The 24,994-nt window shown below is 38.9% G+C and overlaps 1 protein-coding gene across 1 annotated transcript in view; it reads right to left on the bottom strand.

The window, feature by feature from the left end:
* eys (eyes shut homolog) overlaps positions 1-24,994 on the bottom strand; it is a 206,291-nt gene that overhangs the window by 75,839 nt on the left and 105,458 nt on the right. Inside the window, exons 29-35 of the mRNA XM_074646369.1 lie at positions 19,418-19,589; positions 18,993-19,071; positions 18,375-18,574; positions 14,507-14,631; positions 13,794-13,918; positions 12,379-12,592; positions 148-338 (exon numbers count right to left, since the gene is read on the bottom strand). Coding sequence (XP_074502470.1) covers positions 148-338; positions 12,379-12,592; positions 13,794-13,918; positions 14,507-14,631; positions 18,375-18,574; positions 18,993-19,071; positions 19,418-19,589 — 1,106 coding nt within the window. The remainder of the gene's footprint in view (positions 1-147; positions 339-12,378; positions 12,593-13,793; positions 13,919-14,506; positions 14,632-18,374; positions 18,575-18,992; positions 19,072-19,417; positions 19,590-24,994) is intronic.

Raw genomic sequence — 24,994 nt, 5'->3', positions numbered from 1 at the left:
AAAGACATGTTTTTTCATGTTAGTGCTCAATAAACCATATAAAGACTGTGCGATAGCCATCTTTCAGGGGCAAACATTAGAAAAATTTATGTATGGACTACAAAACAAGCAAATAATCATGCATCATTATATAACTTGAGTTGTTACCTGCAAGATTCCATCCAGGATGAAGAGTTTCATGAAAAAGAAATCACCGTTAGCATGTCCTTGGTCCACATAAAGTATAGTTCCCTGGGTCACTAGAGTCTGAAATCTCACAGTAATGTTGTTGAGTGCGCTGAGGTCAATGCCCCCAAACTCCAGGTATGAATTCCCAAAGTACTGAAGGTAGCTTGAATCTGGGAAATAACAAAATACAGAAAGCTGAAATGGGGGGGAAAAGGGTAACAAAAGCAAGATACAGTGCAGTTTAGGCATCGTAACTGTCAATTCTGCTGAGATTCTCTATTGATCCCTGAGAGAAGAATTCAACTTTTCACTCGCTTCCTCCACAGGGAGGTCAGTGCACAGGATGAGATACAGAAGAGCAACCTCAGAATTATTAAAGATTCAGAGTCTAGCTAAGGACACCTTGGCAGGGCAGATGCTTGTTGCCACTGAGGCTTGAATCTGTGAAAACCAGTGGGCAACCTCCTGGTCTAAAAAGTGAAGCCAATGCTGAAGTGCCTTAAACTTGCATTCTTTCTAATAGCCAGCAGGGGGCGACTCCTCTGGTTGCAAAAAGAAGTCTGATTGTATAGAAGTCTATGAGAAAATGACTCTACTTCTCACTTGATTTATTACCTCATTAAACATTGTAAACATGAGTTTATGGTCTCAATCGCTAGTTTCAACTCTTCTTCAATACAGCATGATGTTCATTTAGTTAATTATGGTCCCATTTAGAGTCAAATAGACCATAAAGCAGGGTATGATTTAGAACATGGCTACCTTGTGATTGACAGGTCGCTACTACGGCGTTGTCCGGTCTGAGAGTTGTTTGTGTTTTTGTTTTAGAACTTTAACCCTTTCACGGTGTGTTTTTAGTTCATGAAAGTTAATAACATTTTGGTCACCTAAAATGTATTATTCAGCATGTACTTAGCTCCATCCTCCAACTCCATAACATTCCTATTTTCTTCCAAGTGAGTTATAATTTCTCTGTGTGCTTTAAACACAAGGTACGTACATGTATATTGTTTGTTAGTCAGTTATGTAACATTACTGTCACGTCTTTCTTGAATGAAAAACCTATTGATCATGGCTAATCAACAGCTAAAACCTACAGTAGGTTAAGTCGACTGCATAACATTGGTTTACTGTAACGTTAGACATGGTAACAGGGACACTTGCAGGTATAACGGGGATGTTTGTTTTTTGATTATTTATTTTGGATACTAGAGAGAAATAGACTGTAATATGATTTGCAATGAATTGGGGACACTGGAGTGAAATGGACTATTCAATAACGCTATATTCTGATTATTGCATTGAACACTGGAGTGATACGGACCGTATTATGATTTGCAATGTGTTGTGTTGAGTGTAACAGACTACATCATATTTTCTGATTATTGAATTGTCAGGAGCTTGTCTCGTCTGTGTGTGTGCTTTAGTCTTGTCCTGTTTGTTCCGTAATGTTATGGTTATGATGGCTGCGTTTTTATCTCCAGTACTATTCTCTGTGTACACCAATGAAATTGTACTGCACAACAGCAATTTCAAGCTATTTAAATATGCTGATGACATGGCTTTAGTGGCTCTTTTGCACAAAAATGATGATGCCTCTGAATATTTTGCTCAGGTTTCAAAGCTATGGCGTTTGGCTATGGTGTATGTCCAGCTCATTGTTGATTAATGCTGGGAAACAAAGGCACTTATTATAAATCAAGCAGACCCACTATCACTGTTTCAAGTATCTGGGAACACACATTGATGACAACAGAGTTTTACAGACAATGTTTATATGTGAGAAAGCTAGTCAGAGACTGTTTTTAATTAGGAAACTGAAGGGGTATCTCTGTCTGGTATGGGCACTTGACTTCAGTAAATAGAAACAAGCTGACCAGGATTGTTAAGACAGCAGGCTCGCCAACAAAAGCCATTAGATGACCTCTACAGCACATCTGCACACAGGAAAGCCCTGTCAATCATCACTGATAAAACCATCCTTACCACCCTTTGAGTTTGATTTTCTCCCTTCAGGGCGACGCTTTATAATACCCCTGGCAAAGAAAAAGATGTGCAATTGCACTTTTATCCCAAATGCAATTAAAGTGTTCAACAAACTAAACTTAAATATAAGAGTGTAGGCTGTACACCATGGGTATGAATGTGATGACTGTTGTACAGTTGAGAGATCTTTGATCTGTAAATGGGATCCAAATAAACTAAACTAACTTTACTAATAAAGATGAGTGGGATATTTGGACACTTGCTAAAGGAATAGGATCATTTTGTACATGTAATGGTTGCTATACACAACAGAAAAAAGCACTTTGGATACATTTTTGGCAATTTAAATCAATATGGTTATTATTCATTTTTATTATATAGAATTGGATGCTGTTTATTGAATATTGCAATTATACTGCAATGTTTATTCTGTCTATTAATCTGTCCTTCAGTTGACACCATTGATACCAATCTAAATCACCCTCGAGGCCAGTCAGCTCATTTCTGTTTGCTTGATATTCCAGAGGGAAGTATAACATTCGACTTGTGGGTCCAACAATTCCATCCTAGAAGTGTCTGGCACGTCGGTGAAGGTCGGAGGAGGCCGTGTAAGGTTAATAGGCTTTGTTTATTTATTTAGTGAATGAAACACTTAAGTAGCAGCAACTATGACTCTGAATGATGCCGTCTTGTTTCACAGAGGGCAGAATGAGACCTGATTAGCTGTGCCTAGGTAATGTGTTATTAAGTATGACTCAAGCTATCCAAGCATATTGGAGCAGTGAGCTAAACTTGATTTGTTTTTTCTTTTAAACATCTCTTTATTGACTTTTACAAGAAAGAAGACAATAAGAAGACTAGCATCGACAAACAAACATAAACTGAACAATTACAAAGCAGAGCGTTGCATTGACATTATACTCCAACTAAACCTGATTTTGCTAGCAGATGAGAAAATAAGAATGTGTTAGTCTTACCTCATGAAGACTTTTATGTGAAACACAGTAATGATTATACAACGTGCAGTGCATTAAAAAGACCCAATTTTAGCTCACTCTCTCAATACATCATATTTTATTTTTTTTTATTTTATTTAGCTTTTATTTTTCAAGGACAATCCCATTGAGATTATCAATCTCTTTTTTGACCACCTACAGTGTTTTCAAAATCATAGGCACACTTGCTTTGAATGAGGTGAAAAGGCCTGGTAGATGGATAAAGTAATGGACGATGGTTTATGCTCAAATGATTGGTAAAGTGGTGTTATAAAGCATATTTGCTTGATATTTTACTTGCCATTGGTGTCATTAATTCTGGAGCAGTAAATAGATGATGTATTTGGGATATCTTAAAGCTGGGGTAGGCAGTATATTTTGGCGTCATTGGGAATAACCTTTCAGCAAATTGGAATTCAAGTGCTCTGAGAGATAATTAGAATTCTGCACCTCCTCATGGCTCTGTTTTCAGGCTTTAAAAAATCTAGCCCGTAACAGGAGACTTTGGCCAATCACAGGTCATTTCAGAGAGAGAGCAGGGGCACCATTCGGAGTCATAGTTGCCGTTACTTAAGTATTTTATTCACCGACGTGGCTTACACCTTTAGGGATGGAATTGTTGGAATATCAAAACAACAAAATTGAGCGGACAGGCCTCAAGGGTGATTTAGATTGGTCTGAGTACCAACAGTTCAACTGTCAACTGGAGGACTGACTAAGGATAAGCATTGTACTATAATTACAAAATCCTTCTCTATTTCGCTCATATATAATTTGCTTTGTATATGCTTCCCTTAGGTCATATTATTAGCAAATTTAAAGGTATCTCATATCACTTTTATGCCAGCTGTGGGTCTCTTTTAAGCCTGATGAAATTCACAAACTGACTTTTTTGAACAGTTGTCTCACTGCCATTAAAGACAGAATGGCTGAAAACTTTTTGCAGCTAAACGCAGATAAGACTGAAGTCCTTATCATTGCTTCAGACAACATAGCTTCCAAGGTTGCTCGTTGTATTGGCCCCTCCTCTCCGCTGTACAGGCCTATCTTAGAACTCTAGGTGTTGTATTTGATCAGTTCATGGACTTTGATCAACATATCAAATCGTTGACCCGTTCCATTTAAGAAACATTGCTAAACTTAGGTCTGTTGCATCACATCCTGAGCTAGAGATGATCATTCATGCATTTATATGACCCCAGCTAGACTACTGCAATTCCCTTTTCACCTGCCACAGCAGGTCGTCTCTGAACCGTTTACAAATGGTCCAGAACGCTGCTGCAAGGCTGTTGACCAGGTCCAGCAGGATGACTCACATCACACCCATCTTATTTTCTATACATTGGCTTCCCATCAAGTTCAGGATTCACTTAAAGGTTTTAGTTCTCACACATATAGTCCTGCATGGCCAGGCATCTGAGTACATACAGTATCTGACATGCTGCTCCACCCTTATATCACCTGTAGGTCACTTAGGTCTTCTGACCAGGGCTTAATGGTTGTCCCTCGCACTCAAACTAAAAACTAAAGGTGACCTTTGAAGTATCGGCTCCGACACCGTGGGATGCTCCTCCTATAGACATTCGATCTGTGCTCTCTGTTGACGCCTTTAAAAAAAGCTAAACACTCACTCAAACTGGCCTTTGTGTCAACTTGTGCTTTCTAACATCTGTTTTATTGATGGTTTTACCTGTTTTTTCTTTTCTTGTAAAAAACTGTGACTCATGTTCTATGAAAGGTGCTATACTAAATAAACAATTCTTCTTCTTATTATTATTATAACATGCAATAAACAGCATCCAATTCTATATAATAAATATGAATAATTACCATATTAATTTAAGTTGCTAAAATCAAAAAGTATCTTAAGTGTTTTTTTTCTGTTGTGTATCATTAAATGTACAAAATAATCCTATTCCCTTAGCAAATGTCCCACTCATACGTGTTTTTTTCATCTTTATCGGTAAGTTTAGTTTAGTTTATTAGGATCCCCATTAGCTAAAACAATGCAGCAGCTATTCTTCCAGGGTTCCACAAAACAGACTTTACATAGTGACAATGTAACCATTATAACTTACATAGAATACAATAGAATAAACTTTATTGTCCAACCGAGGCAAGAACATCGTCTTTGGTCTCACCCAGGAAAATATAAATACAAATCATTATATAAAAATGAGATAATAACACTTTAACGCAAATTTGTTTGAACTCGATTAATTGCTTCGACACATTAATGCAACTTAGGATTTTAGGTTGTAGCGAGCTCAGTTTTAAATCTAGAGTGAATCCATTGGTACCAACCATGTCATACTAGCTAATAGATGAAGGAGTATAAGGGATGCTAATTAATGCTCCAAAGTTATGCTAAATTTTGGCGACGAAAAACTGGCATGGCAATTTTCAAAGGGGTCCCTTGACCTCTGACTTCAAGATACGTGAATGATTAATCATGCGATATTTAAGTTTGTTGACTAGGACTGACCTCAAACCCCTTCAGTCTCCCAATTAAAAACAGTCTCTGACTAGCTTTCTTACATGTAAAATCAACAATGTCTTTAAAACTCAGTTTGTCATCTATGTGTGTATCCATATTCATAACCTTGGCAACATGGATGAAATACAGCTTAAAGAGAGTATTGCACAGTGCAGGCGATTTAGTGTGGGAAGGCAAAAAGTAGATAATTATTATTTGGAAAGCAGAAAAAAAGGCTTTAAGGGCTCTTGGTAGCATCACAGTTTTTTTTCCTTTTCTCACTGTACAGGCGTACTGTAAATAGTCTTATTTGCCACGAAGCTGTGAAGCATGCAAATGGCACTATATTAGGTGAGGGGGGGAGTCTTGGCTGAAATGAACGTATTCATACAAGTTTATTACATGCCTCATTTTATAGTGGAATAACATGGCTTATATCATCCATGAGAATGGGCAATTATGGGACATTTCAGTAGAAAGTTCCACTGCCCGCAAGCTTATTGGGGGTAGTGACGCAGACAAACTTAAAAGATTGACTCGGACTGCAATTGGAGGCAAGCATTAGGGGCACTCATGCTCAATATATTTCTCATTTGAAGGAAGTAGTGCAATTTGTTGCAGAAAAGTCAAACCGGAGAGCCTGTTAAAATGAAAAGCATTCCTGGATGCACCTGTCTCATGCTCTGTCTGTTCTTATCTGAAAAAATAAATAAATAAATAAATCATTACGCTAGAGAAATCAGCAAAGCTCCTTTAAAGTTGTTGCCATGATTAATCGGGCAGCTGCAAGTGAGACCTTTATCAATATTTGTTACGCGTTGAGTCCTAATAGGCTAGACCCCCTTTGATCTGACAGCGGGCCCCCGCAGGGTATTTGGCAAACAAGCTAACCTAAATACCCCCCTTTTCTCTGGAGAGCAATATGACCAATACCCTGAGGAAAATCCCCAGAAAAAAGTGAGAATTATAAGGAGCAGACCTGCTGTGATCAGTGAATTAATGAGGATAAATGCACGCAGCAAAAATGCTGTGCCGTCTTCTGCTTCACTCCTGACAATGGGGTTTGCCAATGCTGATGATGGAAAATTACCCCTCAGAGACAAAGCTATTCATTAATTTTAAAGCCTTGTTTAGTCTGATGTAGTCTTTGATGCAGTCTGAGGCTGCTGCCAGGAGGCAGTATCATACCTCATTAGCAGTTTAGCTTTAGTCTCTCCTTCAAAGGTCTCCTGTTTTTACCGCTACCTTACATTCTCACACCAGATTTTTCATCCACGTCTCAAGTAACTAGTCGGGCTAAATCTAAATTGTAAATGTGTACGATCCTTAATTTTTCCATTTTCAATATCTTGTTTTGAGCACTATCAGTATTGTCTTTTAGTGCTGTTACGATAAAAAAAAGAAGGGCTAACATAATGCTGACCAAGGAGGTTGTCACCACTGGACTCAGTTCAAAAGCTTTTCTAGTTTCAATAGGAAAAGAAAGTTGCCTCAGTGGGAATACTCCGTGAAATGAATCTTTCAGATCAGATTTAATTAGGGCCAGTCTTAATACATGTCCATAAAAGAGGTGAGAAAATTGATATGAGTCATATTTAATGTAACTTGGACAATGTTGCAGCATAGACTGTATGCGGATGTCAGACAGGTTAAAGCACCAGATATTCCTCTAGAAAAATATATTTGGAGAATAATGGACTTAAGATAAATTAATATGAGAATAGATTTTAGGCGGAGGGATTTAATTGATATGGACTTAATGTCCCATTTATTTTAAAAAAGGCAGGACGAGAGTCCTGTTTCATGCCTGATTTATTGGCTAAGGTAATAGACTGACTGATTGAACTTGTCACAGGACAGAGATAAAATACTGCTGAGGATCATTCCTGGATCCTCGCAATTTCAGAGCCCTGAGGGAAGGCAAAAGGTCATTCGGTACTGTACCTACAAAACTGGCAGAAAATGTCTTATAGTCAAGATATGTGATGTAAGATTTAGTTGAATATTATTATACTGCTGACACACACAGAGGAATAAAATCCTAAATATAATATGGCTTTTAAAAATGTACTGTCTAATTATGTCTCTGTTGTCTGGTTTTAAAAATAACTGATGAAATTACTCCAACGCACTGCACTGACAGTTTACAGGAGCACACTCACAGGCCATAAACTGCAGATGAAATGACAAATTTAGACTCTGCTTTTTCTCATGAATATTCATCATAACTGCTGACGTCATCATGACTCACTAGGAAAGCTGAGTCACTGATTATATCGAAACGGTTATAAGCACACTAATCAGGCAATGCCAACTTAATCATAAAGACAAATGCTTAACGTGCCACACGGAACAAATGCATGCATGTTAAACTGAAGGTCAACAAGGTGACTAGCCCCAAGACAGGCGGCACATGTTTGAAAGGACCCACGTTGGCTAACCTCTTACTCATCAAGTTGATTTTGAGGAGCTTAAGTAATTTCATTTCTCCTACACGTGGCAGCGACAGATAACAGCTTCACCTGCGCCGCGGTGATCACTCCAAGGAAAGTCAACCAAATCGTGGCTTAGCTGCAGTAAGCCTCCCTCCACCAGCAATGTCCTCTCGAGATTCCCATCAGCTCTCATATTGTAGAGCTAAAATAGTGTGAAGCTCAGCATTGAATGTATAGCGATGGGGGGCAAAAAGAAAAATCCAGGAGACATTCATCTCGGTTCGTGGAATAAGGTTTCTTTTTTGTAGCTACTTATTTCCTGAAGTGAACTTATTTTTTAAATATCAAAATTAAAGGAGCTAAATGCGAGATTGGGAGCATTTCTATTGCCTCCGCACGGCTCTGAAAATGGCGACAGCTGAGCCGGCGGCTCACAGCTAGCAGTGTTAACACTGGAAACAACAGAAAAAACGCTGAAAGAGATAACAGTGTTTACCTGAGAGGGAACCGGAGGGTGGGTACTACGCTTCCGCGACGACGCAAAGGACGGCTCTAGGCCTTTTGGTGCCCTAGGCAAAATTTGGATTCGGAAGTGTGAGAAAGAGAGTTACAGGGATGAAAAGTGTATTTCGCCTATATGGCCTATGCCTTAAGCCAGCCCTGGATGCCGCCGTCTGTAAGGACAGAACCGGCGTATTAGCGCAAGGCAGAGCGGCGGTCGTGAGCTAGGCAGTGAGGCACGCTCACATGCACAAACATGCACTAAAAGCACAAGCGGCCGGCCCGGCTATGTCAACAAATCACAGAAAAACTCGGATTACAGCACACACAGAGGGAGAGCGACTTCATTCTCTGCTCAGGTAAACATTACTCCTCTATATCTTTACATAGACAATAGTTGTTTGCTGCTATATTTATGCTCTGGATATCGAATTCAGCTCCTTTAAGAGAAAAAAAAAATCAACATTTTGAGCTAATTCATATGTTCTTAGGTTGTTAAGACAAGATGGTATCCTGTACTGTCAGTGTATAGCCCCTCTATGTATAAATTCCCATTGACGTGGTATATTTCAAAGGTTGTGGAGCAGTCTTCGGTTTAAAGGAGCACTGTCTGAGTCTATTTCAAGCAGCACCAAGGGCACTGCATGCGTTTAGATGGTGACCTAGTTAGATAAACTCACGAGTTTCTGGGTCCCCTTACTTTAAAACTTATTTACTTTGATTATGCACTCATATGTAAAAGAGTAAAGAGATGTTTCGGTGCATATAGATGCTTGGGCTTGTTTTTCTTTACCAGTGTCTTAACCCTCTCTAAACCGGTGCAATATGCGCTGGATGAGGGCTGGATCAGGTGCAGCGGGGAGGACTCCATTATGTTTGGCCCACAGTGATTTTCAGAGTGTCTCACTGAATTGGTTCAAGCTCGTCTGTGTTCAATAGGTCTGTTTTACAGCTCTGTGAACAGTTTCAAAGGTAGACAGACCTCATCTGTCAAGGAGTAACAATCTGCCCAGTGCTCCGAATTCCTCCTCTCACACGGACAACTCAATCCAATACCAGTAATGTATAACATATTGTGTTCTGTGTCTTCATTTGAGTGTTAAAGGATGTGGTGCCAAATAATGATTGGACTTACCACTCTTTCAAATTATTGCTCTCAAATAGAAAGAGAGAATGAACTTTAGTGGCCAATACAAAACTGGATTTTAACAGGATTTTCTTTCCCCACAGCTGCACAAACTACGACAATCTCTCAATCAGAGCTAATATATCATCACCTGCTATGTTCCAAAGGCTCTAAAATCACATTTGGAGTACCAGCTCAGTGGGAGTCTTCTCTCTTTGAAAACTGGCAAACCTTGTGCAGCAAAAAAAGTTTGGGTGGGAAGGACAAGGGAAGGATAGCTTTGTAATTTGTTAAACCCCCCTCCCCCCCCCAAAAAAAGAAATTCCTGGGCCACCATCAGTTCAAATTGATTGGTGTAATGGCTTATCAGTTTAAATAATTTACTGTCACTTTCTTACACATAATGTGAATGGAAGTAATAGCATAGTAATTGACTTGAGAAACATTAATTTGGGTTGACACACTGCCATATTCACAATGATTCTCTTTCCAGATGCCAGGAGTCTGTGTTTTACAGTATATAAATATAACTCATTATCATATCGATCTAAAGTTTTGCCCTCAAACAAGAAAGTTCAAATCAAAAGTTATGTAGAACCATCCTGAACACACAGACAGGTTCAAAAATGAGAAACTAATTTGAACTGATGCGAAATAGAAACTTCCTAAAATTATGCAGCCTTTGAAGTCGTACATGTCTTTCGCAATTAGGAACTGAGCGTAACTGCGTATAAGTCTAGTTAACCCTCCTCCTACCGACTGGGGTCCCTGCAGACCCCAGAGATTTACTTATTGTCATACCTCACAGGTGCTTTATTCTATCTCTCCAATATTTCACGACTGTGTCAATCAATGGGTTCCTAATGACTTCATATCATGGTTTTCTGTTTCAATTAGTGCTTTTTATATAATAGTTTTAAATACCAATGTATTAAAGCACCAAACTGCAGCCTATGCAGTTTTAATAGATAACACAGAATAGAAATGACCATGATATGTAATGAGATATTAAGGAAACATGCTAAATTGAAATACTAGCTTCTCTGACAACAATGCTCCAGCCAGGATTGTTCTCCTTTGACATTTACGTTCTGGTCCGGAAAGCCTGTTTTTATTTGTTGGAATCGGTGTGATCCCGTCCACTGCCCATTTCGACACCCCGTTGCCACATATGAAACAAATTGTCACACAAACACAGCCTTCTGCAGCCATGGAAGCAAGCTAACGAACTGGATCAACAGAGATAACATTAACTATAGATTCTACCAGACCTGAAAAGCCTCGGCACATCTCTCTGTGGTCCGCGTGCAGCTGGGTTATCAAGGCAGCGAGTATTTGAGACACACATTCGGTGAAGTGATTCCGACTACTGCTGGTGGCCAGTGGCTAATGCGGTTGTGTCTACAAGGTAACCCTCAAATTGTGAAAACGTGCGCTAACTGCTATCAGTCACACCAGAGGAGCGGACGGGCAACGGCTCCAATGCTTTGAATTTGAACTGCAGTACCCATTTTAAACGCTGTCAGTCGTACATATTGTTCCTTTAAGTAGCCTGCTGTATATCATGTATAAAATCTGTGTTATGGTTTCATATAATATAGAAATATCATTCATTACTATCAATCAATCGATTTATATATTTTGGAGTTCAATCACATTGGAAATGTTTCTCTTTATCTTGTCTCTAAAACAAACCGAATCAAAACCGTGACCAAAAACCGCAATATAAACCGAACCGTGGGAAGGTTGACCTGTTGCACCACTATACAGCAGACACAGATTTCCTCATTTGTCTATTTTCGTTTTACACAATATGCAAATTAACTGTAACTTTCCTAAACTAATAACCTTTTTTTTTTTCTTCAGATGACGTTATTACATAACTAATAATGTTTTGAGAGGAAACGAGTTAACATTTTGCTAAGGTGGTTGTTTCTTACAGCAGTTTATTCAGTCGGTAGTCTTTGTATGTTAAATAGGTTGGTAGGATGAGGGTTAAAAGAGAGCACAAGGACACAGCACCATACGTATGATCAGAGCCTTTGCTTAAATAAAAGTAGCACTACAACAGTGGAAAATACTCCATTACAAATAAAAGTCCATGAGTGTTTGCATTAGTATAATGTAAAACATGTTTAAGCAGCATTTTACTGTTGAAGCTGGATGAGGTAGAGCTACTAGTAGTTTATCTACTTTAGATACAGTTAGTTTAGTCCAGCGGTTTCCAACCATAGGGGTCAGGGCCCCTCGAAAGAATCACAGTAGAAATCTGAGGGGTCATGAGATGATGAATGGGTTAGGAAAGATGAAAAGAAAAGTTCTGCTGCAGAAATAATAATTTATTTTTCAGACTTTTCTCTAATCTTTTGAATTTTTTGTGGAATATTTTGACCTCTTTGGGCCTCGAGCAGTTATTTGGATGAAACCGATGTGATGGTGAATGTCTCTTTGGTGAAACAACTCAGACATCTGAAATGTGAAAAGTGGCCCCAACTAGCTTTTTTATAAGGAGTCACAAGCCGAAACGGTTGGTAACCAATGGTTTGATCTTTAGCAATGTATAAGCTTATATGATTTTTTATGTAATATATTCACCTGGAAGGTAACTAGTAATTATAGCGGTCACATAAATGTCGTGGAGCAAAAGTATCGACTGCATGTACTTGCATGCATGCACAGTGTGCTGCGTACCTGTGGATTCCTCAGCTGTTGTTGCCGGGCTGAGTGTTGGCGTCTGCACCCTGGGTGTGGAGCCGCGAGTGGTGTTCTTGACTACAGTCGCCAAGGGAACAGCATCCGTAACAGGAGGAAGGCAGTTGACCTTGTTGATGCCATCTACACAGGAAAATGCTTCTGGACATGGATTCAACAGGCAGTCATCATAGTTGAGCTCACAGTTCCTCCCCTGTGTGTGTGGAAAATAAACAGCCTTCAGATGTGTCCTGTAACTCTGCGATGAGATGCTAAATGGGATGTAATATTTACAGCTTGAATAATTAAATTGGCATTAAGTAGGGAACATGAGATTATATAACAATAAAAAAAGGCTGTTTTAAAACTTAAAAAAGTGATGCAAGATAGTATCTGATTACTGACAATTCAAATTATTTTTTTTTTCATGCACGTTAACATAAAATGTCATATTGTTTCCTAAGTAACTGTTTGTGGTGTAAATTGTTTATATAAAGGTGGGCTATAGTAGCATTAATGCATATTCATTTTAAGGCCACTAACGCATTAACAATATCTTTCGGAGGTCGTAGCGGGCTCAGTTTTAAAGCTAGAATGAAGATGGAATCATAATAAACTATAAAGCCTAATGAATCCATTGGTACCAACCCTGTCATACTAGCTTGTTGCAAAGGAGGCTAAATAACACTCCAAACCTGCGCATAATTTTGGCGAGGAAAAATGGTCATGGCCATTTTAAAAGTTGTCCTTTGACCTCAAGATATGTGAATGGAAATGGGTTTTATGGGTACTCACAAGTCTCCCCTTTACAGACATGCCCACTTTATGATAATCACATGCAGTTTTGGGCAAGTCATAGTCAAGTCAGCACACTGACACACTGACAGCTGCTGTTGCCTGTTGGGCTGCAGTTTGCCATGTTATGATTTGAGCATATTTTTTATGCTAAATGCAGTACCTGTGAGGGTTTCTGGACAATATCTGTCATTGTTTTGTGTTGTTAATTGATTTCCAATAATAACTATATACATATGCATATAGCAAGCATATGTGTCCACTACCATAAGATTGATAAGAGTATTAAATACCTTTAAGGTACATTTTGAACAGATACAAAATGTGCGATTGATTTGCGATTAATCACAATTAACTAAGGACAATCATGCATTTAATCGCCATTAATTGTTTTAATCGACTGACAACCCTGATATTAAGTAGTATTAGTAGTAAAAATGTCACATGTTGTCATGTTATCTGTACGAGAAATGAATCTGATTTGCAATAGGAATAAATAAATAATGATCAGACTGTAAACAAAAGAGGTGAGGGTGCAAGAGGGTAAAGGTTAATAAAAAAAAAAAAAAAAAGAGAGAGAGAAAAGACGGGGAGATGGGGAATAAGGTGGGGAGCCTCACCACAAATCCAGGCCGACAGAAACAGGTGTAGCCATAGCCCGGATCATTCTGGATGCATATCCCCTGGTTGCAGGGCTGTGGAAGGCACTCATTAATGTCATCCTCACAGTGAAGGCCTGTCCAACCTGCCAGGAACAAAAGCCCACAGAGTGCCGTGGTGAGCCCGGGCTCTCCCACTTCCACCCTCTGAAGTGAATATCAATCAGATTCTCCTACATTGATTTGCTTCTTTTTGGGTTCACACACATACAAAGACAAGAAAAGGCTTTCACTAAAGAGTAAGACGCCACATACATTTTAATGAGGCCTGGGTCCGTATCGTCTTTTTATCACTGTCTTTTTTAGTACTGTATGGCGACAAATTTCTCCCTGGAGAAAAGCCGATGACTTTTGAACGGCTTTGAGGCGCAGACGCTATGCAGGCAATATGGTAACCTTTAGTGACACTTTATGTGGCCCATTTCAATCCAATATGGGCATCCTGTAAGTATTAACATGGTTTACATATGGTAAACTGTACTCTAACACATCTGGGACACAGTGAAATGTTATGGTTCACTTCAAAAAACGTGTTTCCATCTAGGCTGTGTCTTCGTAATCTTGTTCATGAGCTACAAAGGGTTCCTGTAACAGGTCTTTTAAAAGGGAAATAAAAACCTGCTTTGGTTGCCTCATTTCAAACTACGTGAAGAAACTCACCGGATGTGACTCACCTGACCTGCAGTGGCAGACGTAGCTATTAATAAGATCTTGGCAAATGGCACCGTTGTGGCAGGGAGCCGAGCAACATTCGTTAACATCCACTTCACAGAAATCCCCCGTGAAACCTGGTGGACAGCTAAGAAAACATATCATACTTTCAGACTGGGAGGCTGTCTCGCAGCACAGCGCTGTCACTTCCTTCTTGTGGGTCTGACACGCTGCATCTGTAAGAACTGCTTGTTTTCATTATTTATCAAAACAGCTTTTTCATAGTCAGTCGTTGCTTCTTATTTTAGAGTATATTATTTAAAACAGAAATCTGGACTCTTCAGAGACACATCAGTGGAATCGGTAAAGCAGGCGGTAAAAAAAGAGTGGGTTCAATTCAAACTAATTATGTTTAAACTTGATTTAAAGGTTTTGTTGATAAAACTTTTATGTAAATTAATATTTAAAAAAAAATAATACATCTTCATGGCCTTTAGAAAGGTGCAGAGTTTCCTGAAAAAAATTATTATGATTCAGAATTAATCATTGTAAAAATTTTAGCGCATCCAAAATAATTTTTTTGTTTATCTCTGTGGAAGATATCTGATGTTTGGTTCCCACTTCTAACAAGGCTTGTGAGCCAATAGTATAATGACGCAGGCATCACGTGATATCTTTGTGTCATCAGTTAGTGTGGAAAAAACAGATAAATGTCTGAGACTGACAGTAAGTGCCTGGCAACGACTTGTTGTGAAGTGAATGCAATGGAACGGGGGAGGGAGAATGTGACATCTAGTGGCTGAATGTTATCAATACTACCTTTAAGAAATGACTACTTTTAATTCAATTATCATTTCAAGTCCTGTATATCTAATAAATATGTGGGGACTGCAACTAACGATTATTTTCATTAGAGCGGTGCCCCAGTAACCAGAGGATTTTTACTTTTTTTTCTTAAAAATATATTTAACCAATTAACTATTGAATTATCAAAATAGTTGGCGATTAATTTAATAGTTGACAACTAATCGATTAATCTTTGCAGCTCTAAAAGTATCTGAAATTCAGTATTATTTAACTCTACACCTACAGAGTAGTAACCTACTTTCTGTTGAACTCAAACAGTGTCTACAGTATACTAAATCTGAACAACTCAAGTGTGTACATCCAGATGCTCTCCTGAGAAAGAAACAGCAATGCATTAGTCAAACTTGCAGCTAAATATTCATAATAAATCCAACAACAAATCCACAAATAAACAGTGACAGACCCATGACAAAGTACTTTGGAGTTCTGGCACAGGATATTTCCATACCACCTGAATGAAGTTCAGAGAAAACAGCGTAGTTAACAGATGGTGTTGCCAAAGGACCGCTCTCGAACTAAGGGCCCTGGCTGTTGTGTCCCTAGCTGGAATTAATGAATATGGTCATATCATTACTGCTAATCAATTTCTTTAACAAAACCTGTTCATGTCACACAATACCAAAAAAAACTGCTGAAAACTCAAGATAACAAACTTAAAATTAGAGATCTCATTTAAGGGGAAGATAAAACAAAATGGATCGATTCAGCAGTGCATAAAACCCACAGGTAAACAAAGGGGAAATGTTTAGGTGCGGTAAAGGCTTTCTGTTGTGAGGTTGGGTGATTTGCAGAGGATAAGCTACACCTTGAGCAAAGAGAGGTACCGCTCGATTCTGCAGATGTCATCCCCACCGGCTTTAAGTTTTTTGTAGAAGAGCAGTCATTTTCCAGATGGACAATGAGCCTGATCATGCATCAAAGCTACCTGAGGCCAAAGGAAGACCAAGGTCTGCTGACTTGCATGGATTTCCAATTCACAGTCACCAGACCGTAAACTCACGGAACATCTTTGGGAATATTTGACATCAGAAAAAGTTGACACAAGCAGAACAATGGGAAAGAAACAATGCAGATTCTCAGATTTACCATCAACCTGATTATTTCCTGCTCTATTTATGAGGCTAAAATGTCCTCTTTGGTAATGTGACATCTGTTGTAAACAGATCTGTGAGGCACAGTTGATGTGATCATCTACAGGAAATGGGCGAAGGGTTGCATGAATAACCTCTTGGTTGACCGCCATAACAGAGAGAGGATGGAGTGGTTTTGAGGCCATTTGTCGAACAAGTGTAAAAATGAATGCGTACCACTTAACACATAACATGCAGATAATAAAAACAACACTGTACTTAATGTATTGTGGACGTGGTCTGGCCAAGAAGCTATTGCATGACTGATTTCATATTTTAGGCCATTAGTTGGTGTGCTAGCCTGACCAAACTCTCTCCATTCAAGTGGGGAAAAAAATATGTGGATGTACAAAATATGCTTGACTCTCAAAAAAAATCTTTTAATGTGATTTTAAAGTCACAGTCTGAGATGTGAATGTAAACAAGAGGGTCGCCTCCTCCACCAAAAACACAAGATTGGAACCTGCTGTCACTCTAACACAACAGCTTAGTCTGTATTAATGTTTTCTGGTGGTGTAAAATATTTTTTTACATCAGCATCACACTCTTTGTACTGAGTACTGAATCTAAATAAGGCCAATAACCACTTAATAATACCACAGTAAAGTTCATTTGATGTCCAAATTCAGCAAAATAATCCTCTGTTCTGGAAAGTGCACACAATGCACAATCATGTTGCAGATCAGCAGGACACTAAAGGACATTGTTTGTCCTTAGTGTGCACATTTATCTGTGAATGCACAACATACGCTACGCAGCCTCTCTGTAATATATATACGCACACAAATTAGCCTGCAACAAAGTAAACATTATGAAAAATGCTGTGCTGAGGCAGTAGGCAGTCCAGTGCATCAATATACGACACTGTGATGTGCACCGACCTATCGGTGGTAGTCGGGGATACATTAAATCATGACACCGAGCATATAGCAGCACATCAGCACAAGGTTAGACAATGTAATTAACTGTAAGGCATCCAGGGAGCTGCTGCGTGTCAAATCTGCACACACTTACTACATACACCTTGTATTCAGATACACTTCATCACTCAGGGGAGAGCATGTCAGCAATTTAAAAGCAATGATTCACTTGCAGCCAACTTGGAGGACTGCTGCTGTGTATAAATGCACAAATGCACCACTGTTGTGAGACAAGATGTGTTTTTAGTGAGACAAGCCAAATTCCTAGAACACGGACATTGATCTTAATAAGGGAGGATGCACTCCCTCCTTGCAACTCCCCAATATTTCAGTATTGACTGTTTATCACACTTGCCAACATTGAGACCTCAAAAATAAGGAGGAAGTCTGGAAAAATGTGAGTTTCAGAGACTTTGTTTCCTGCATTCTGGTTACTTTTAAAGAATGAAAACAACAAAATAATAACTAATATTCATCTGTTTTAATTCATTCATTCATTGTTTGCCCCTGCTTGAGTATTTCTAGTAGCCAACTCTCCATTTCTCTCTCCGTCTCTCACTCAGTGATGGCCCTTTCAGAAACGACGCGACAACGGCCACACTGAAACCTGTCCGAAAACCATTATTTCCAATGGCTTGCGTTGCGCCACGACGGCTTTTTTAAGACTTATACTTGCTGTACAGTGCCAGAAACAGGTTGTGATAACAAAAAAGGAAAAAACAAGGTGTGAAAATGTGTCATAAATCGGGAGAAATACTGGAGAATTGTGACCCCGGAAGGAAACCAGGAGAGGGCAATGAAAAACTTGAGCCTCCCGGGAAAATCGGGGAGGGTTGGCAAGTATGCTGTTTATCAAGCCTTCCAGTCTCATATGCAGTTTACCATGATAGTTGTGACACATTTACCACTCACAACTTTTTTTTAGTATCTGTACATCAAAGCAATAAAAGACTTGTAACAGTGGACCAACTCACCTGCATGTAAAGTTTGATCCCTCGCCGTCAAGGCAGGTGGCTCCGTTGAAACACAGCAAGACATCAAACGTGGCGTCTTTGCAGACATCTATGTCATTCTCACAAGTTTTCCCTGTATAACCATCCTGGCAGAAGCACGCATATTTATCAATAAGATCCACACATGAGCCTCCATTCCAACAGGGGCCAAAAGCACAGTCCTGCAGATGAAAAGACAAAGGCACTTTAACAATGATACTAAATATTTTTTAAAGATACAACCATACAATGCAGGATTTACCATTTAAAATGCATAGTGTTTGGTTTAAAATTAATTGTTAGTAGTTAAAAAGCAGATTATCCATTGAACCGAATGCTCACAGAGACATTATAAGCAACTCAATGTTTTATCTCTAGAGCCCAGCACAAGCTGTGGTTTAAATCAATCAGGCATTAGACTAAGCAATATCTTTTAATCAGGTATTTGTACAATGCTTACATGATCCCGGTAGTTCAATTGACTTGATCTTGTAGAAAAATCAATATAGTTAGTGATACCAAAGGCCACATAAAGATTACAAAACTCTCCTGACACTCCTCTTGAACACCCAGCAGGTTTATTAATTAAACTCAACTCACGTCGATGTTTGTTTCACATCTGCTGCCGGTCCATCCAGATTCACAGAGACAGGAGTATGAGTATGCTCCATCTTTACAGCTGAGAAGGCCACAACAGATGGGGTCGGAATTGATTCTTAAAATATCACACTACTGAATGAAATCAACAAAAACACATTCATACATGCAGGTATTTCGCCGTATAGTTAATGCAGAATCTTTAGAGAGATATAACCTTTTCAACCACTGAGTGTTTCCCCTTCAACGGAATTAACAACTATAATTTAGAGACCACAAAGACAACCTGCAGGCGCATCACATTAGCTCCTTACAACATGTGACATATGCGCTGGCAAGGAGTATAATTAAAAATAATTCCATGCAATTTCTGCACTGCATTTGCAGTCTTTCTGTTTTTAATGACGGTAAAAAAAACAAATCTCTACCTCCCATGAAGACAAGGCGCCGACATGCATTCATCAATGTCGGTTGCACAGTGGAGCCCGATGAAGCCGTCTGGACACACGCAGTGGTATCGATTAGGCGCGTCGATACATTTCCCACGATTCCGGCATGGGTTTGAAACACACTCGTCGATGTTAACTTCACACCGTGCCCCTATAGGAAATGAAGCATATTTTAGTGAGACATTACATATTCAACAACTCAATAAGAGAAATGTATTTTTTAGTACTACTACAAAAACCTCAAACATCTACGCAAGTCTTTGTAAAAACAAAACAACCTTAAAGCCTGACTTTTTATAATTCTGCAACACCTTTGCGACTGTGTTTTTTGGATCTCTGCACGTGCTTCTTACTCTGTTCTGACAAACTACTCTGGCTGTGTTTACTGCAATGAAGGAATATGCTGACAAAACGCATCAGTATGGCTCTTTCATATGTTTTTCTAATAGTTTCTGAATGCAGTGGAGGTGTGAGTCACAGATAATCTATCAAGCTGTGGCTACAAAGACATGTCACGACGAATTAATTGTTAGCATTTTCATTGTTTATTATCATCAAAAAGTTAAAAAAACACCACCTTTATCCTTCAATTGTATCCACATGGTTACATACAGTATATATTTACATTGTAAAGCTATGTAATGATTATCTGAAAAACTGTTTCCCATTGACTATGCAAACTGCTTTGCCAACATCATTCGTTATTTTCAATAGATCTTCGGGATGTGATTCACACTCAGGTCACACTACTTACTTTTTACTGACAATGTATTTTTCAGATTGTATTGTAACTGCAACCTTCATCATGACTAACTCTGACTCTGAAGCAGAGAAAATCATACTGTTGTTGTAGTAGTATCTTCCATTCAAGCTGTTTATGTCTGCCCAAATGAAATCCTAGCATCCGGTCTGCACAGTACATTTGTCCCTCAACAGAGAGTGATGAATTGAATTGTCCGCACTGGACAAATGTTTTAGCCCAATGACTACACATTTGTGCAGCATTCTCTACGTTATTGTCAGCCGAACCACATCCTGGACAATTATACAAGATGAAAATCAATTATTTGAAAACTGCATAATACGAAAATCAACTCGCAAAGACCTTAAACTAGAGACAGACTAGAGAGCCATCCTAGTCAACAACTCATCACCTGTATTTTACAGACACATTTACACGTTATTATTGTGGTGTTGCAGTTGCAAGCAAAGACAATTTTTAAGCAATTCTCAACAAAGAATAATACGACTTGAGTGTTGTCAGTCAAGAAGTATTGCATTTGATAGTAATAGTCGGCAAATCATATATAGGGCAAAAATAAGGCAAGCGTTACTGTTTTGAAAATGATAATTTGAGTTCATTGTGTAATTATGTGTATGTGTGTAATTATGTGTGTAATTACAAGTGGATTATTATCTATTGGCCGGTGAGCGACTGTCGCCCTAGTTTTTTCACCCGACGGTGAGTAAAAGTAAGAGGATTATTATAGAGGAAGATTATTTCATGTATGTATCATAACAACAGCTTGTTTATCCGCCGTCCTCGGTCTTCCAGTTTCCCCTTTTGAATGACGAATACAGACTACTGCGACCTGCTGGTATGGAGAGTTATTTCCTCTCACGCAGGATTAGAACGTACGTACTATTTGGCTGTAGTCTTTGCAGTGTGGTGAAGCGCAACTTTTTGGCAAAGACAAAGGCGACATGAGGCGACTTAACAGTCATGCCCTGACCAGACTGCCTGCATGAGCAGCGCGTGCCGGCTTCGGAGCTTCTGTTGTTTTTTTGTTTTGGTGTCCATGTTAACAGGTTAGAGCAGCCACACAGCGCAGCTCCGTCTCTTCTAGAGATTCGCAGTCTCGCCTATTTTTACTGCGAGCCGTATATGGTTCAGAGCAACAACAGACAGTGAAAATGATCTTTTGACTGTATGCTGACATTATAACAGCAACATTACTTCTGTTTTAATGTCTATATCTGTAGAATATGTCACGGATATGGAAAAAGTAAAGATTTATTTTTAAATCAACATTTTCTGCTTTCATTTCCTTCATTTGTTAACACAAGGCTTTTATTCTGAAATATTTGCAGGACAGTGTTGTAGGAAATGCAGTGACTTGCATGGCTACATGAATGTATAAAGTATAGGGGTTTTTAATTGTGAATTATTACTATTATTTATAAATTAGCACACGCTTCTTAACCTTTTTCTGTCTAAAATAAATATAAATGACATTTATAATGAAATTAAATGGCCATTATGAAAGGCAAACTCAATGTAGAAAGAAACAGCTGGCAGTAGGAGCACAGCAGCAGCAGAAACGCTGCCGGTGTGGACAATCCATGCGCGGGACATGCAGCAGTTCAGCGAGGCAGCCGTCCCGCACTGCTGACACGGGCAGTCTGGCCCAAGCGTCAGCCTTCGTCGCTGCTAGTTCTTAGATGTCAGTTTGGTGCATCTGGGCCTTAAAGAGATAGTTTGGGGTTGTATGAGGTACTTATCCATAGTTAGTGTATTATTCAGTAGATGGCGATCGGAACGCCCCCAGCTTGGAGAAACAAACAGGAGTTACCGCACAGGAAGCAAAGCAATGTACAGCTGTGGACGGGGCAGCCAGCAAAAACTAATTTAGCCTAAAGGAAAGACTCACCTAAAAAAATCAACATCAGTTTACACTATATTTAGAATATTTTCACCGCTTTCCCTTTAACTAAGAGCAAAGCACTGTCTCCTAGCAGCAGCATGCTGTCCAGATAAAGCTGCCTCATCACCATCACGACATGTTTTTACTCTCTGGTCTCTTTAGCAACCTTTGATATAAAGTGATCTGGCAGGGATGGTAAACACGAGTGTGCTGTGTGTAGTTAACTAGTGTTGCAAGGATTTCTGTTATTTTCTTCACCTCAAGTTACCTCTTGCACACATTTCATTCCTCTATTTCTGACAACATACCTTGAGTGTTGTTAATGAAAAGTTTTGCTATGAAAAAAACATAATTCAAAGTGGCTTTAACTTGTATCTCGTGATTCTGTTTGACACTTTAACTTTAATTATCAGTATTCAGCTGCCACATGAATAGCAGCTGAATCAAAGCATGAAGCAGAAATATTTTCTCCTACTGGAAGTTTCAACCAAGTTTTTAATCTTAGTTTTCTACATGTGAACTTGTTCAAACTGTTATTTGAGTTTTAGAGGATGGATCGGGCTTATGTGGCTGATGATAGTAGGACTAATGACTAGGAACAAAAACAGTTATATGCAGTAACCGCAGATCTCTAAAGAACGGCGAAATGACAGATGAGCTGTTAATACTGAAGACAAAGTCTGCCTGCCAGGTAATAAAATGTTGACTCACAAATATCTAAACCAGAGCTGAAACAATAGTCAATGAATCCATTTTTTTTTATCTATTTTATCAACAGAAAATATAGTTATAATTGATTCATCATCTATGTATTTTATTAAGCAAAAATGCCAAACGTTCACTGGTGCCAGCTTCTGAAATATGAGCATTTGCTGCTTTTCTCAGCATTTTTATGAGTTTAAATTGAATATCTTTGGGTGTTAGACTGTTTATTGTTAATGGATCATGAAAATAATAATTTCAATTCAGTAAAAAACTGGTCTGCGTTGAATTAAAGTGACTTTGTTTTTGGTGCCCTGCTGACATTGAAATAACAATAAACAGCTGATTAAATAAAATAATTTCTCTAAAAAAAGCATGGACTATATATAAGTGGACGTAGTAACCCTGACATCACCCATTGGTGTGTGGACTGCCGTTTTAAAGCCTCGAGTTCGGCATTTTGGATGACGCCATCTTGTTTTTTTGCAACCAGAAGTGACACGAGAGGGTGGAGCTAAGTACAACCAAACGCTGAACAAGACGTTTTTCGGGCAAACAAAATGTTACAATTAACTTTTGTGAACTGAAAACACACTGTGAAAGGGTTAAAGTTCTAAGACAAAAACACAGACAACTCCCAGAACGGACAATGCCGTGGTAGCGAGCTGTTAATCACAAGGTAGCCACGCCCGAAAGCATACCCTGCTTTATGGTCTATTTGACTCTAAATGGGACCATAATTTACTAAACGAACATCATGCTGTATTGAAGAAGAATTGAAACTAGCGATTGAGACCATAAACTCATGTTTACAATGTTTACTGAGGTAATAAATCAAGTGAGAATTAGGGTCATTTTCTCATAGACTTCTATAAAATCAGACTTCTTTTTGCAACCAGAGGAGTCGCCCCCTGCTGGCTATTAGAGAGAATGCAAGTTTAAGGCACTTCTGCATTGGCTTCACTTTTCAGACCCGGAGGTAGTCCACTGTGAAAAAAGTGACTGTGAAACAAATTAACAAAACACAAACTATAAACATAAAGCAGCATGACTTCTTTAAAAGGCCAATTTACCCATTTCATTCGAGAAACAGCATCCCGGTTACTTCCTCCATGAAGTTGGGATGGAGGCAAAAGTATCTCAAAACTAGGGCAAATAATTTTTTTTTTTTTTTGTGATTTGGGTGAACTGACCCTTTAAAAACACCTTAAAGTTATTTAACGAAATTAACTAAATTAATCAGAAAGACTTTGAAAAAAGTGTGTCAAGTTAATTACATGATATATACGACTCTAGCCTATTAAAGAACGGCGCGTGCTGCGACAATAGTCAGTGTCACTGAGAGAACTCAGTGAAGTGCGGCACTGAACTAATAAGTGTGTCACATACTATACTATACGCACTGTATATCCTTACAGCTGTGCCGACACAGTACCACGTCTATTAAGGCACAATCCTCAAAACAAACTGTACTGCACCAAATGTGCTGACTCAAAGGGAACACATGAATTGTCCTCAAAACAACTTATAGCTTCACTGTCCATCAGCCACATTTATGACAACTCGGAGGATTCACTAAGTAAGTCAGCTTTACTCAGAGCTGTTGACGATATTTATTATTTATGCAGACCTCACAAAAATAGCAACGAGATCAGAGGAGGAATGAAGGGGAGGGGAGAGTTCAAGCTGTGAGGGAACCACCAGATAACACAAAGTGTCAGAATTAGTCTCCCTTCTGCCAACAAATCAGAACACAAGTTGGGAAAACACGGTGTTTATATAGTAGTCTAAATTACAGCAGGTACTGATTCAGAGAGATCCACAGAAGTGACTCGTTTAGCTGAGGAATTAAAAATAAATGGCTTGTAGCTAATTCTACAAACAGGAATTTGTGTGATGTTGTTTTTCACTAAAGTGGTAAAAAAGATGATGTACCACCCCTAAAATCTCAACTTCCAGGAATAGTGAGATGCAAAATTACGACTGACCCGTCGTTAATCATTTGGTTGGCTTTTCATCTGTGACACTGATGTAAACAAACATGGTGACAACAGGAGCAAGAATTTATTTCTAGCCTCCCGTGTTTTATCATGAAAGAGAATACACAAACCGTCTTTATTGTACACAAAAAAAATCATGTTCTCTCATTACAGAACGTAAAACGACTCATTTCTTGGGAAACTGCAACTGGAAAATTCACAATTTATGA

The sequence above is a fragment of the Sebastes fasciatus genome, chromosome 9 (assembly GCF_043250625.1).
Source record: "Sebastes fasciatus isolate fSebFas1 chromosome 9, fSebFas1.pri, whole genome shotgun sequence".
Classification (NCBI taxonomy): Eukaryota; Metazoa; Chordata; class Actinopteri; order Perciformes; family Sebastidae; genus Sebastes; species Sebastes fasciatus.
Note: the sequence above shows the minus strand (reverse complement) of the source record. Positions and strands in the feature narration are given on the sequence as shown.